Genomic DNA, 15,418 nt, shown 5'->3' with positions numbered 1-15,418 from the left:
AGAGTATTTTGTTTTAATTACAAATTATTTAATTTGGCTTCTAGTACAAGTAAACTAGCTAATGCTGGCACGAGAGATTGAAGAAATTTTAGTGCTAAGCTTAAGAGTCATGAAATAAGTTCTTGGATTGATTTAAAAATGAGATTATTAAAAAATAAAATAATTGATAAAAGTGGTTAAAAGCAAATAAAAAGGGATGAAGAACATTGAAAAAAAGTATTAACAAGAAATCTTGTTAAAGTAAAAGCTAGGATGAACTATGATTTTTAATAATTTTTTTAATTTTAATAAAAAAATTTATTTAAATATTTTGTTTCAAGTTTTTGAACTTATTGAGTCACCTTTGATTATGCTTTTTTTTTTTAAAAAAAAGTCTAATGTCATGTCCCTAAAAAATAAACATAACACCATATCAAATTGATATTTATTTAGTTTTAATTCAGTCAAATGAGTCGATCAACAATTATCAAAATAATTTCTGACAACTTGAACACCTTGGTATCGTCCTCGGCTATCGGGGATGTGGCTATTGGACCGTTCCGTCTATAACTATTATGACAATCGATGACTATGTTAGTTCCATCCCGAACAAAGCTCAAGGCATCCCAATAAGCTTTATTTGACGTCGAACCGAATGCGCTTTGGAACTTCCCCAGTGAAGTGTTGTAATCAGTTTGGCAATCCCCTAGCCGCTGCTTGCCAAGAGGGTCTTGCACTTGTTTAAGAATGGTGGGGATTCGATCGAGTGTGTCTTGAATTTGACTGACAGTCTGCGAAGCAGCGATCAAGGCGAGGTCACGCAAGTCAGCTGTAGGTGAGCGAGCGTGGTTGTTGATAGTTGAAGTGCAAAAGTCGTAGTCTTGAGACTCCTTACAGATACTGTCGATTAAGGCCTTATCAGCATCGCAACAATTGAAGAAAAGAAAGCTGGCTAGGCAAAAGATGGCTACGGAAAACAAGCACTTGAAGGAAGCCATTTTTTTTTCTTAATTTTTCTGTAAACCTAAGAAACATAAATATATATAGTCGTTGTAAAGTACATTTGTGGAAATTCTCAATTTAAGATCCATTAGCGGATATTATGCGGACAGGGGATCCATTCATTGTTATTCTTTTGTCTGACTTCCTTCAACCAGATTTCTTGCCATGCATGCAGGATGTTCTCCTAGATAGGAAATTTGACCAAAGGTAGTCAACCCAAATCCCTTAGATTGTTAAACTCCTTTTGATATGAATTTTAATGTAAAATTAATCACGTCAAGACCGTTCTCAATATTTTTACGAGATTTTAAGTTCTGATATTAAATTTTTAATTTATGGTCACCAATATATTATGGCACCTCTTTCGTCGTTTATTTAGTTTTCAATATCTCATGCCAACCATGAAAATAAATCTCGAAGCAAACAATATCTCATAAACACAATTCAAAATCATTTAAATCAGTAGTCTTCTAAGTCCTATGTCAATCCTTTGTTTGCATTTAGTTTACTTCATTAGAAATAGGTAAACATGTTTACACATTCATTTTCAATTTTTTTTCAATGGAATGACTAAATTATAAAAGGTTAAATGAAATAGGTATAGTTGAGCATCACTATGGTTTTTATCTATTAATTCCACCTACATATCAATGGCACCTTAAACTCATTTATGAGCATCGATGGTAATTTTTTTCAATAATAATAATAACTACAATTTGGCTTGGTCTACGACTTTCCTTGGTATAAGACGATCATTGATTAGCAAAATGATCTTTGATAATTTGATCACATTGATATTATCCTTGACTATTCCTCCTAAAGATATTATGACAATTAATAACTTCGTTTATTCTATCTCTAACAAAGTTTAAGGGGTCCCAATAAGCATTTTTAGACATAAAGCCGAATGAACTCTGATAATTCCCTAATGAGCTGTTATAATCTTTTAGGCAAACCCCTAGTCCTTGTTGGCCAAGAAGGTCATTCAATTTTTTGAGAATGTTCGGGATTTGACCGAATGTGTTCTGAATTTGAGCAACAATCACTAAAATAAAGATCATGGCAAGGCCATGCAAATCGGCTGCAGCCAAGCAAAGGTCATTGCGGTGAGCTAAAGTGCAAAAACTGAAGTCTTAGCACTGCTCACAAATGCTGTCAATAAAGGCTTTCTCAGCATGGCACCTATCGAAGAAGAGGGAGACACATAGGAAAAGGAATAGTAGCTAATAAAATTTTTGAATTATTTAAAAAAAATTTAAATAAATTTTTATTATTTTATTATGTTCAATGAATTTTTTATATTTTTATTTTAAGTTAAATAAGTTCTTGTAATTAATAGTTGATTAACCGTTGTTAACCAAAGTACTATTTAACATTCTATATCATATAATGTTAACATGCATGATGACATAACATAATAAATAATAAAATGGAATGATGATATGGTCATGTGGTATTTTCACTCTCCACGTCACAATCATGTGAATATAAAATAATAAATGATATTTAATTAATGAAAATTAAGCAATCATTGGTTATAAAGACCTATTTGTTTCAAAATAAAAATATGAAAACTTAATTGAATGGAGTAGAAGAAAAAGAACTTATTTGAATTTTTTTAAGTAGTTTAAGAACTTTTTCAAACATTATGCCATATGAAAGTGATAATGATAGAAGATAAGCATTTGAACGAAGCCATTTTTGTAATGTGTTAAAATTTATTCTATCCAAACGTAAAAAAAGTTGCATTTTATATATATGGTTGAGGAGTGTAACCTTAAACTTTCAAATTATAATATTTGATGTATTTATGGAGATTATCACAAATGGTAGGAATTTTTTTTTAGTAATATGATGCACTCATTCACATCAATTTATAAGCATTCAGGATTTTACTCTCAAAATACTTCAGATAAGGATCGAATCCTTATTAATAAAGAAAAAAGGCCTCTTCTTACTAGCTAAACTAAGCCATGTCAGTGTATGAGAAAAATTAATTCATTGCCTTGTTGATATATATATATATATATCATTTATTTCACGTGTTTCGATGGGATTTCTTTTCATCAAATGCATGAATTTCTCAATTTTGTGCCAACAAAACTCTTGTAGATTGGGAATTGACGAAAGGGGTAGCTAGTTACTCAACCAAATTAATCAGACTCTACAATCTTTGCAAAAAAATAATTTTAACTAATAATTAATCCAACAAATAACGGGTAGTTAGTTGACCCTCTACTTTAACTTATCACTATCAAAGAATTTATCCATGAACTGCATCACCTCTCCTTTATTGTCAATCATTGATTTTGAAGAAATTTAAATTGAATCCATCTAGTCTAGATGCCTTATTTCCATAACATTCACCGATAGTCTCCTACACTTCCACTTATGTGTAAGGCTAGGTATCAATTAACTTGACCAATTTCAATTGTGGAAGAGGTTGTTATCGACCAAGCCGACATGAAACCGACAGCCACCAACCAACGTTGGTGAGGAGTCGATCAACGCTGGTGAGGAGCTGACAAAAACATGACCAACCACAGTAGGTTATTAAGTGATCTAGTTTGAAAATTTCAACTTTCCACGTCCATGTTGAATCCTCATCTGACAAGCAATGGCAACTTTTATTTTCCTTTTTTGTCTACTATAATCTTTGATGTTTCTCACACGTTGAGGTGAAGCTGACAAGCTGAGGGCTAGGATGCAAAGAGCGAGAGGAACTTAGCTGAGGGAGTTAGGAAGGGTTAGGTTTAGCTTAGGGTTTCTTTTTACGAAGGGGAAATCCAAAATTAAGGGAAGGGGAAAATTTTTAAAAAATAAGTCAATTTTCAACTAGTGTAAGGTTTTTCCATTAACTTATTTGATTCAAAATAAAAATATAAAAATTTATTAGGTTTAGAATAAAAATACAAACGTTTGATTTAACGCAATAAAAGAATAAGGGTTTATATGAATTTTCTTAAATAGTTTAAGAGTGTTTTTAGATATTATATATATATATATTCTATTTTTTATTGATTGTTTTCAATTTTTTAAAACCTCCCCCATGTTGCACCCTCACCTTATACCTTTTCTTTTTCTCCCAATACACCTGCAGTAACTGCTTAAAACTTTTCTCTTCCAGTCAATGATTAAAAACTTAAATAAGCTTCACCTGCAGTAACTGCTTAAAACTTTTCTCTTCCAGTCAATGATTAAAAACTTAAATAAGCTTGAGCCCCAATTTAACTCATTATAGCTCTTAAAATAATTGCATTTTGATCCGATAAAAAGCTTGGCTAGTAGTTTTAAATCATATTATCATAACACCCAAAAAGCTCTACTTTAATGAGGAACTTATGGAGTATGCTAAATGTTGCATCCTTTCTATTATTATATCATGTGAACCTACTGCCCAACATTGGAAAATTAGCTAACCTAGATTCATTCATAAACTTCTCAAATTAAGTTGTAGAGCTCCACACCTCACCCTTCCCAATCTACACTTTTTCATTCCTTACCTTTTTGAGAACCCACCTAAGCATCGCCAAACACCCCTCCTTTTGATCACTCCTACCCATTCCTCTCAGAGTAGCTTCCTCTTACCTTCATCGTTGGGAATGTTAACATTCCCAAGGCACACCTCTTATTGATTTTCCTAACTTAATTTCTATTGGCAATTACCTCTTCCATATAAAAAAATTTCCTATCAAATACTTATGATCCCTCTTAACCTTCCCTCAACCTCCACAAAATGGCCTTGAATTTTATCCCTACCCCACACATATTCATAGATCTTAACAATTCCAATGACTACCTTCAATTTGGTCTCTTACAAGAAGACAATGTAACCTTCTAACCGACCTCTTTTTTTTCCCTTTCCCATTCCCTTTTTGATCCATGAAAGTAATATTATTATGAAAAAAAAAACATATAATTCAACCTTAACATAGACCTTTTATCTTTTTATTTGACACCTAATAAAGATTAATATTGTAATTGTAATGTTTTTGTAATAGCAGTGATTTGGTACTTCAGTGTCTTTTATGTAAATATTATGACATCTAGCACTAGCATATAAATACCAGATTATTGTAAATATTTAATTGAATGAAGAAAATAGAAATCTTTTTAGCTCCTTTTCCCAAATACTTTCCACCATGCCTAACTCCACTCTGAGCCCTGTCATGGTATCAAAGCAGAAGCTTGATCCATAGAAATTTTCACTTATTTTTCTTTCATTTTCTATTACCCATTCTCTTCCTTGGATTATTTGTTATTTATCTGTCAAATTTTCTTCCATTTTCTATCAATTCTTCAGATTTTTTTTTTTTAGCTTTTCATGGCTAGGTCTGTGAATTTGAAGACCTTACTTCCTCCATCTGAGGACCCTCAATCTCCATATTATCTCCACCATTCAGATCACCATGGGTTGGTGGTGATTAACCTCAAGCTCACCTCCACCAACTATGTCACTTGGAGTCGCCAATTCATGCTCGCACTCTCGATTCGAAACAAGGTTGGATTCGTGGATGGAACCATTAAGGACCCAGAGGTCACTGATGAGATGCATGTTTCATGGATGCGTTGTAACAACCTCATTATTGCATGGTGATTGAGTCGATTTCTCCTCTAATCGCCTCCACCATTTTTTACATGAATTCAACATGTCAGATCTGGCCAACTTTGAAGAAGAGATTTTCCCAACCTGATGATGCTCAAATCTGTCATCTACAGTTCATTTTGTCAAATACAAATCAAGGTACGAAAGGTATTGATGCCTACTTTACTAAGTTAAATGCTTTATGGGAAGAGTTGAGGATATTTAGACCTTCACCAAGCTGTGATTGTGGAACCTATAATGAGAGATGCTTTGAAAAAATATTAATCAGTATGAGAAGGATATGGTATTTAAGTTTCTTAATGGGCTCAATGAATCCTTTGCTGCGTTACGGTCACAGTTGTTGTTGATGAAACCATTTCCTACTCTAGACGAGGCTTACAACCTTGTTCTCAGAAAGGAAACTCAATGATCCATCACTCACACACAAATTTTCCATGAGTCCTCTGCCATGGCTACAATCATCGATGGAAGAAAGAAAGAAAAGTTTGTGTCTGTAGTTATCTGTAACTACTGTGGTAAGCCTTGACATAATAAGGAGAAGTGTTACAAACTTGTGGATTTTCCACCTGATTTCAAGTTTACAAAGGGAAAAGGAAACCCCAAATGTCCAAGAACAATTTCTTAAGTCAATAATTCTGTGATTAATCTACAAGCAAATCAGTGTGAGGAAATTACAGACTCCTTATCTAACATAGCTCTTATCAAAAATCAGATTCAAAAACTCATAGTGTTACTCAGTGAGCAGGGAACAAACTTAGTTGATAATCCACCCTCAAATGGCAACTTTAAGATAGATTCTCTTCAACATAATCCCTCAATTGTGAACTTTGCTATGACAGGTACAATTTTAGCCTCAAACTCTTCTTCATTACAACATTTACCTTCAGTTAAGCCTACTATTATGTTTGACCATCATATCTGGATTGTTGATTCTGGTGCAACAGATCATATAACATGTTTTTTAAGATCATTCATATCATCAAAAGCTGTAAAAGATGTTTATGTTCAAATGCCTAATGATACAAAAGCTGTTGTGTCTCATATAAGAATAGTTAAGCTGTCATCATTTTTAATTTTGCATAACGTATTGTGTGTACTAGAATTTAGATTCAATTTAATCTAAGTAAGTAAGATTACAAAGTCCAAGACATATCATTTGAAATTTACTGATAATGATTGTCTAATTCAGGACACAAGTTCATTGAGAATGACTGGTCTTGCTAAGACTCAAGCAGGCCTATATATATTGCAAAGCCAGTTTCCTACCATTACAATTGAGCATTATGCCCCAAAAGATTCTATTTTAAACTCATCTCCTCAAAAGATTTCAAAAACTGTCTCAAATAGTTTGGTTAATAGTAATTTTAATGTTTTTAATGTCAATTGTAACAAGGTTCCAAAAACCTTTGATGTTTGGCATTTTCGATTGGGACATCCTTCATCAAACAGGTTGTCTGTTATTAAATAGTTTTGTTATGATGTAAGTGTTTCTAATGATACAATTTGTGAAATTTGTCTACTTGCAAACAAAAGAAACTTCAGTTTCCTTTACATGAAAAATCTAGTATCTCTTGTTTTGAATTGGTTCATATAGACATTTGGGGTCTATATTATGTTGCTGCTTTTAAAGGTTATAAAATTTTCCTCACCATTGTAGATGATTATAGTAGATTCACATGGACCTTTTTCATGAAAAATAAATCAGAAGTTATCACTATAGTATCAAGTTCTTACAATATGATTGAAACACAATTTAATTACAAAATAAAACAGATTATAATGCATCTGAATTTAATCTTTTTGAATTTTTTTCTTCAAAAGGCATAATACATCAGCTATCATGTGTGGATACACCCCAACAAAGTGGGGTTGTTTAGAGGAAACATCAACATTTGCTAAATGTGGCAAGAACATTAATGTTTCAGGCTTCCATGCCTATACAATTTTGGGGTGATTCAATATTAGTTGCATCTCATCTCATAAACAGGATACCGTCTCTAGTTCTCAAAAACAAGACCCCATATAAACTTTTATTCAACAAATTACCTTCATATAGCCATTTTAGGGTATTTGATTCATTATGTTTTGCCTCCACACTAACACAACATAGAAGAAAATTTGACCTAAGAGTTAGAAAATGTGTGTTTATTGGCTACCCCATTGGAATTAAAGGATATAGGCTATATGATTTAAATACACATCAAATCTTCAATTCCAAGGATGTTGTTTTCTATGAGCATGTTTTACCTTTTAGATCTAAAAGCCTTCCTGCTAAGCTAGGAAATTTATTTCTAGATAGCAATACTTTGCATGCTCATAACTTAAACAGTAACATAGATAATTTTCCTTTTTTTTTTCCCCAACACAACACTGATTAGAACATTTATCCATCATGCTCATACTAGGATATACCTTCTCCCTCAACAACCACTTATCCAAATTCATCCATGCATCTTATATCTCTCATTGATTCCATTGCCACAAACAGCAGTTCACAAAAACGTAATGTTGATGATAATCTATCATTTTCACCAAATTAAACCATTCTTGAAACTGATCCCAATTCTTCATTTCAACCTAGGAGAAGTACAAGAATAAAACAAAAACCAAAGTACTTAGATGTTTATCATTGTGATTTACCTAGCCATACTAATAATGTTTCTCATTATCCTATTGCTAACCACATTTTTTCACAAAAACTTTCTTCTTCCTTTAAGGCTTTTGCAACTTCACTTAGCCATATTCTTGAACCATATAGTTATCGACAACTTATTTTATATGATCAATGGAGAAATGCCATAAAATCTGAAATTGAGGCCTTGGAAGAGAATGAGAGTTGGTTTGTTGTTCCCTTACTTGATAATGCACGTACTGTGGGTTGTAAGTGGGTATATAAGGTAAAATTACATGTGGATGGAGCTATTGAGAGATACAAGGCACGGCTAATTGCAAAGGGATATAGCCAAGTGGAAGGTTTTAATTAGATTGAGACTTTTAGTCCAGTAGCCAAGCAAACAACAGTGCATACATTCTTTGCATTAGCAGCAGTTAAAGCTTGGCATTTATGTCAGTTAGACATAAATAATGCCTTTTTAAATAGGGAACCAGATGAGACAATGTATATGGATATGCCACAAGGATATGAGGTAAAAGGTGATTATCCAAATAGTTACAAGCTTATATGCAAGTTGAAAAAGGCATTATATGGCCTTAAACAAGCCTCAAGGCAATGGAATTCAAAATTTACAAATTCTTTGATTAGTTTTGGTTTTCAACAGTCCAAGAGTGATTATTCATTATTTACTAAAACTATTAACAAAGGTGATTTCATTGCTTTATTGGTGTATGCAGATGATATTGTGATTGGGAGTACATCATTAGTTGCTTTAGCTGTTGTGAAAGATTTTCTCAGGTCCAAATTCAAGTTAAAGGATCTGAGTACACCAAGATATTTCCTAGACTTGGAAATTCAAGGTCAAAAAAGGAATCTTTATTTGTCAATGTAAATAAAATTAGATCTGATCAATGAATGTGGTTTTCTTGGTGCCAAACGCATCACTACTCGCATGGATTGCAACAGTAAGTTAACAAAGGATGATGCTACAGAATTAATACAAGATGCCATAAGCTATAGGAAACTGGTTGGTAGTCTTCTTTACTTAACTTTCACCAGACCCCATATATCCTTTGTTATGCAATGCCTTTCTCAATTTATGGACAAGCCTCGAGCCACACATTTACAAGCTGCATATAGAGTTTTGAGATATTTGAAGTCAACTCCAAGTCAAGGAGTCTTACTACCAACTAAGTCCAATTTACAATTACAAGTTTATACAGACAGTGATTGGGCTGGATGTAAAGATTCCGGGAAGTCTATATCTGGATTTAGAGTGTTTCTTGGAAACTCTATCATCAACTAGAAATCGAAGAAACAATCTGTTGTCGCTCGAAGTTCCAAAAAGGAAGAATATTGAGCAATGGCTTCGACATGTTGTGAGGTACTATGGCTTATATACTTGTTACAGATTTTGACATCCAACATAAAAATTCTGTGGTTTTGTATTGTGACAATCAATCAGCTATTTATATATGCAAAAATCCTACTCTTCATGAAAGGACTAAGCATATTGAGATTGATTGTCACTTCATATGAGACAAGGTGCTAAATAGGACTATCAATCCACAACATGTTGGTACTAGAGATTAATTTGCAGATCTTTTTACCAAGGCATTGCAACAATCTCAGTTTCAATTTTTGAAGAGCAAGCTGAGCATGGATGACATCGATGCTCCCCTTGAGGGGGGGTAATAGAGATTAATTTTGTAATTATAATATTTTTGCAATAGCAGTGGTTAGGTACTTTAGTGTCTTTAATGTAAATATTATGACATCTGGCACTAGCATATAAATACTTGATTATTGTAAATATTTAATTGAATGAAGAAAATAGAAATCTTTTCAACTCCTTTTCGCAAATACTTTCCACCATGCTCAACTCCACTCTGAGCTCTGTCAACACCTTCAGCCGCCATATCCAATGTAGAGAAAGCCTTGATCACCGATTCCTTTGGCACATTAAAATCTAGTCCAAGGCTCCCATGAGGCCTCTGTTTCCTTCAAAATGACCAAGTTTTTAAGCGTTATATAACCATCAGACCCCGATGCTTCTCGATCAACAAGGTAGTTCTTTTTCTCCAAATAGTTTTTCAAGAATATCCTTCTTCAATTTTCTCCTTCTCCACAGAATCGTTCCCCATTTTCAATTCTTTTTTTTTTTTTTCATGATACCCTTGGTAACCTGGCTACTTTTCCCACTGACTTCACTCTTTTTCCTCTTTGTCTTTTCGAATGTTCCCATTACAACATCGTCCTTCTCCCATGACTAAGAAGGTCTTATGGTCCCTCTCTTATAATTAACTTCTTTCCTAGGTGCTCATCTCCTTTTCTCCTTTCTTATAAATTAAACTATGGCTTCGTTTAATTAATATTTTAATTTTTAAAGTAAAATATATTAATATCCTCAAGTTTTACCTATAATTTTACTTGTATTTATTAATTTTTGAAATAAACAGTCCATAAAAAAATATTTCGTTAGACACATAAATTCAATAATTAATGTTTTTGTCAATATGATGATATGATAATATTTTTTGAATAATTTTATCCTTCATTAATTTTATAAATTACCATCCTATATAAACTATAATTTTTCATTTTTAATTTTTATTCTATTCAAAAAAAATTCTCTCCTTTACCTCTTCCCACAATCAAAACCCTAGATCCAGCTTTGTCGGATCTCCCTTCCCCTCCTGGAACAAGAGCTCTCATCCTACCGCGAGATGGCCGAACAGTGTAAAGTGAGCTGCCGATTGACTAAGAAAAAAATAATGAAAAAAAAATAAAAATATTTTAGACGTTTTATGTTTACCATTAATGTCATTTATAAGTTCGTGATGAAATGTATATTTCGAAAACTAATGAATTTGTATAAAATTATCGACAAAACTTGAAAGTGTTAATGTATTTTTCTTACTTTTTATTATTAATTATATTTTTATTCTATTCTCTCTTTCTATTTTTTGAAAAAATATAAAACTATCAACCAAATATATATAATTTAATTAAGTACAATATAGAGAAAAAATACGAAATAAAAATATGTTTTGTTATTGACAAAGGAAATGGAATTGAAAATGATACCTTAAGGGCATCAATGCGAGGGCCACAACTTTGTGGAACATGACGCCTTCGCATCAATGCCATTTTCAAAATATTTAAAAACAGATAACTTGTTATATAGTAAAAGGCAAGCATTTCTTGTTATTAAGAGTATATTAATCGGACCATGAAAAACTATGTTAACGAGAAGATAATTTACGACTCTCACTCTCATTCCAGGATGAGGACCTCCCAGCCTGCAGGCTTACCAAGAGGAGGGATGAATCCATAAATTAATGAAGACATACTCTTGGGATTTAAAAGCTGCAGTAGAGATCTATAAATATACTAGAGATTTTGGCAATTGGAACACGTGATTCAGAAACATGTACTGTATTTTTATTTCACCAGCATTGCTGCAAAAGATTACAATTCTGCATACCCTTTCATTAGCAGAGACTCTTTTCGGAAAAGCATTATGAACAGACGCATACAACTGTCCCCACACGTCAAGTTGCCACTAGACTTGATCACTTCGACACCAAGAAAAGAAGGAAAGAAAAAAACAGAAGGCAAGACCTGGAAGCTTTTATTCCCGAATCCCTGTTTAAGACCACCTCCGCCTTTCAATAGGGAAAAGGAATTTGCTCCCTTTTCGACTCTTCAATTTTCTACATCTATGGTTTAATTAGTTGATGTGTTGATCCGATCCTTCTTCTAAAATCTAGCTGGCCACGTTTACGCAGCTGATGGGGCGGTCACGTATTGGACTGCACCAGCTTCTGGGAGCGCCGCCACGAATGGCTGCGGGTTCACGGGCTCTGCCGCTCCTTCGGCAACAGTTGGTTTCTTGTAACCAAGTGACTCGTCGTTGTAAATGTCCCACCATTTCTGCACAAGCATCTTGATGTCTTCTCTTTGCATGTTCTCTTCTTTCCCTGTGTACCTCCACGGTTTTGACCCCTGTTTACTCCCACGCACCACACAGTCAGCAATAAAGACTAAGACAAAGAATTAGTTAAGAAATAAAAAAAAATTCTCTAATAAGAACTTTCTTGTTTAAACTACTTACAGCTGCACAGTAATGAACAACTTTAACTTTGTCCAGCTCCACATTCTCCGGATGACGCCATAACATGGCAAGAACAAGGTTGTATACCAAAGGAATTGGCTTGTAAATGTCCCTAAAGAACATGTTCAAAAAGTCCTGTCACAAACAAAATGTCAAAATCAGGTCACTTTAATCCTACAAACCGATCATTTAATTTCTTTACTTTCTGAATTATTAATTTCATCAATTGAAAACTTTTCAAGATACCTGCTCAGCAAATGGGGTCGGAGGGATGATTTTAAGGGTCTCCAAGAGATTTTCATAGGTGAAAAGGCTGGGCTCAAACACAAACATGCCGGCATTGAAGTAAAGAGAAGGGGGCTGACCCATCTCGGCAGGCCACTTGACCTTGTCAGGGCACTGTTGGCAGTAACCGATCTTGTATTGTGGGGTGTGGCTCCATGTTTTCTCACAGAAACAGTCCATTACAGCGTAAAAATGCCCATCAGGCAAATCAAACAGGTGATCAATGTTGTCAAATACTTGAATGTCTCCGTCCAGGTATATCATTTTACTGTACTCAACGAACTGCACCCACAAAATTCATACCAGGAAGTTAAATGAAAAGAATTGGTATAAATAAAACCAGCGTAATTATACAAGACGAATCATGTTACAGAACGTAGGTAAACTCAAGAGCCTCATAACATTTGTAGGCATTAAAAGACACTAACACCCCTCTTTACAAATATAACTTTCCAGATCATGGAAGGGCATTCTCGTCAAGAAAAAAAAAATTTTCTTCAAACATGTACCGCCTGATAATCCAGACATTGTGCCAAGGTTAACGCAGGCTAAAGTACTGAGAGGCCGCCACGTTGACAAACAGAACCAGCAAATTAATTAACCACGTGTATTGTAGCAAAGAACGTACCTCCCAAATACGGAGCTTAGAATAGTTGATGACGTAGTAAGCCATGGCGAACTGTGTCTGGTTCTCAGGAGGGTAAACGGGTTCGATCTCTCGAACGATACAACCCTGGTTCTCCAGGACCCGCCTGTGCTCCTCGGGCACGTCGGGCAAAACGGCAACTACTAATGGGTATGCGGATTTTACTTTCCTTAAACCTTTGGCTAACCCTACAACACCTTTCACGTAGTCTCCATTTCCAGCCAAGAACGTGACATAAGCCCGCTTAGGCAACGTGACAGGTTTGGCGAAAGCGGTTGGTTTAGCAGCAGCTTGAACCAGTTCAGGAGCCATGGGAGTCCAAAACGTAGGAGAGGGCCGGGAGGGAGATGGCTATAGGAGGACCGAAGAGAGCTCTTTCTGCTTTGGCTTTGTTGAGTTTTTCCTTTGAAGAACTTGAGATGGCTGAAGGTGTTTAAATAGAACCTGAACCGGAACCGGGGAGTTTAATTCTAGATAGTTAATGCAAAATTTTATGTTTCAGGGTGTATTGGCCATACACGTGTCCTTAAGATGATCCAACGGTGGGAGTATTGGTTCCGAGAAAGTTCTGGACAGGGACCTACCGTAATGGTGGTAGTGGAAGATGCTAGAAGGTCTTTGTATTTTGTTCGAAGAGGGAAAGAGTTTTAATCAGCTGCGATTTGGTGCATGTCGATCACGGGACATAAACTTTGTCCTATCAACCAATCATCATCGACATCCCCCAATCCAAACTCAAAGGACTCAGGATTAGTGGAGAGAGTTTTGTATTTGGTAAGATTACTGGATCAGAATTAGGAATTAATATTTACGCCTTCTGGGGATGATACCCGAAATTTGTGACCATAAATAATCAAACAAGCAAATAAAAGTAGAACCGTACTCATTTGTGCCTTGCTTGGCATGAGGTTGAGGTGGATAGTATAAGGCAGCAAAGATGGTAGCAAAATCAACAAGATTCCCGACAATTCAAAGATATTTTATGCGAGATCAAAGCCTAGAATCATGCAGCAGAATCCCTCTTTCTATGCCAAAATAGTAATGGTCTTAATTTATAATTACCCAATTAATGCACTTCTAACTTCTTTATGCATAAAAAATTGCATGTTACTTTCACTTTTATCCTTATGGGTTATGGAATTAACCAGTAAAGTCTCGAATAATTGGAAATTTTGAATTTATATGTTGCCATTTTTGTCACCAAAATGAAGTGAATTTTGCTATACCTCTAGTCATTTTTATCTCAATTATTTATTTCCTTCTCCATCAATATTGCCAAAACAAAGTCTGATATTATATGCCTCTATAAGAGGATCTTTGATTAAAGTTATTTTTTTTCGTTTTTTAATTGTTTTGAGGAATCCTTTCTTTTACTTTATTATTTTTTTAATAGCTAAATGATTAGTCATGACAATCTGAATGTAGTTGGGTAGGTGCGTCTGGTTTGGTGCAATCTCCTCCGCCACTAGTTACATGATTCGTTCTAATATTATTGATAACATGCTACTAATATGCAAATCCTAGTTTTGTCCGTGAATTAGTACTTTGATTGCTTGCCTTTGCCCTGATTGAGGTTACTTTGGAGCTAAAGTTCCAAGCAAGTCACCAATCCGTCCCTCATCTGTTTTCTTGAAAACTTTAAAGAAGTGCACCCCCGCCAATCCAAATTTGTTCTGTAATCCGAAATTTTCATAATTCTAAAAAAATCTGTATCTCAGGTTCTGTGTGTTGTTTGTTTTTAAGTTGTACAGCTTACAAAAATGGAACTTAAAAGAATATATACATCAAAACTTTTACAAGTGTCGAGTCTTTTTTGTGGCTGATGGAGATACTTCCTGCTTTTTGTCTCCTCCATTTGCTGAACTGTCGAAATTCAAACCCAGCGCTTGTTTTCACTTTCCTGACATGTTCGAGACTCAGTCAATTCACAACAAGCTGACAAATTAAGAAACCCCGACGAATCTGTCGCTTTTGACTGCATGGAGCAAGTAAAGCAGACTCAGACTCCCCCTCTCCCAGCCCACTGCTACAGAAAACAATGTGGAGCCCTGAAATTTTTAAACTTACCTTTTACAGGTGGAAAAATGGGCCCACATTGCGGGGGCCAGCTTGTTTGTCATGTGATTCGAAAAGGTTCCACTGCATCAATTTCGTGGTCAATACTCCTCG

At 34.6% G+C, this 15,418-nt stretch overlaps 2 protein-coding genes across 2 annotated transcripts; both read right to left on the bottom strand.

The window, feature by feature from the left end:
* On the bottom strand, positions 444-1,032 carry LOC18613757 (cell wall / vacuolar inhibitor of fructosidase 2). The gene has a single exon (XM_018121378.1). The coding sequence runs from the start codon at positions 975-977 to the stop codon at positions 444-446; it is 534 nt and encodes a 177-aa protein (XP_017976867.1). The 5' UTR covers positions 978-1,032.
* LOC18613754 (galactinol synthase 1) lies at positions 11,621-13,682 on the bottom strand. Its single transcript, XM_007051148.2, has 4 exons — positions 13,232-13,682; positions 12,565-12,885; positions 12,319-12,453; positions 11,621-12,209 (listed from the first exon to the last, which is right to left on the bottom strand). The coding sequence occupies exons 1-4, from the start codon at positions 13,559-13,561 to the stop codon at positions 11,985-11,987; spliced, it is 1,011 nt and encodes a 336-aa protein (XP_007051210.2). The 5' UTR covers positions 13,562-13,682; the 3' UTR covers positions 11,621-11,984.

Source organism: Theobroma cacao, chromosome 1, assembly GCF_000208745.1.
Source record: "Theobroma cacao cultivar B97-61/B2 chromosome 1, Criollo_cocoa_genome_V2, whole genome shotgun sequence".
Lineage (NCBI taxonomy): Eukaryota > Viridiplantae > Streptophyta > Magnoliopsida > Malvales > Malvaceae > Theobroma > Theobroma cacao.
The sequence above is the reverse complement of the archived record's forward strand: the minus strand, read 5'-3'. Positions and strand labels throughout refer to the sequence as shown.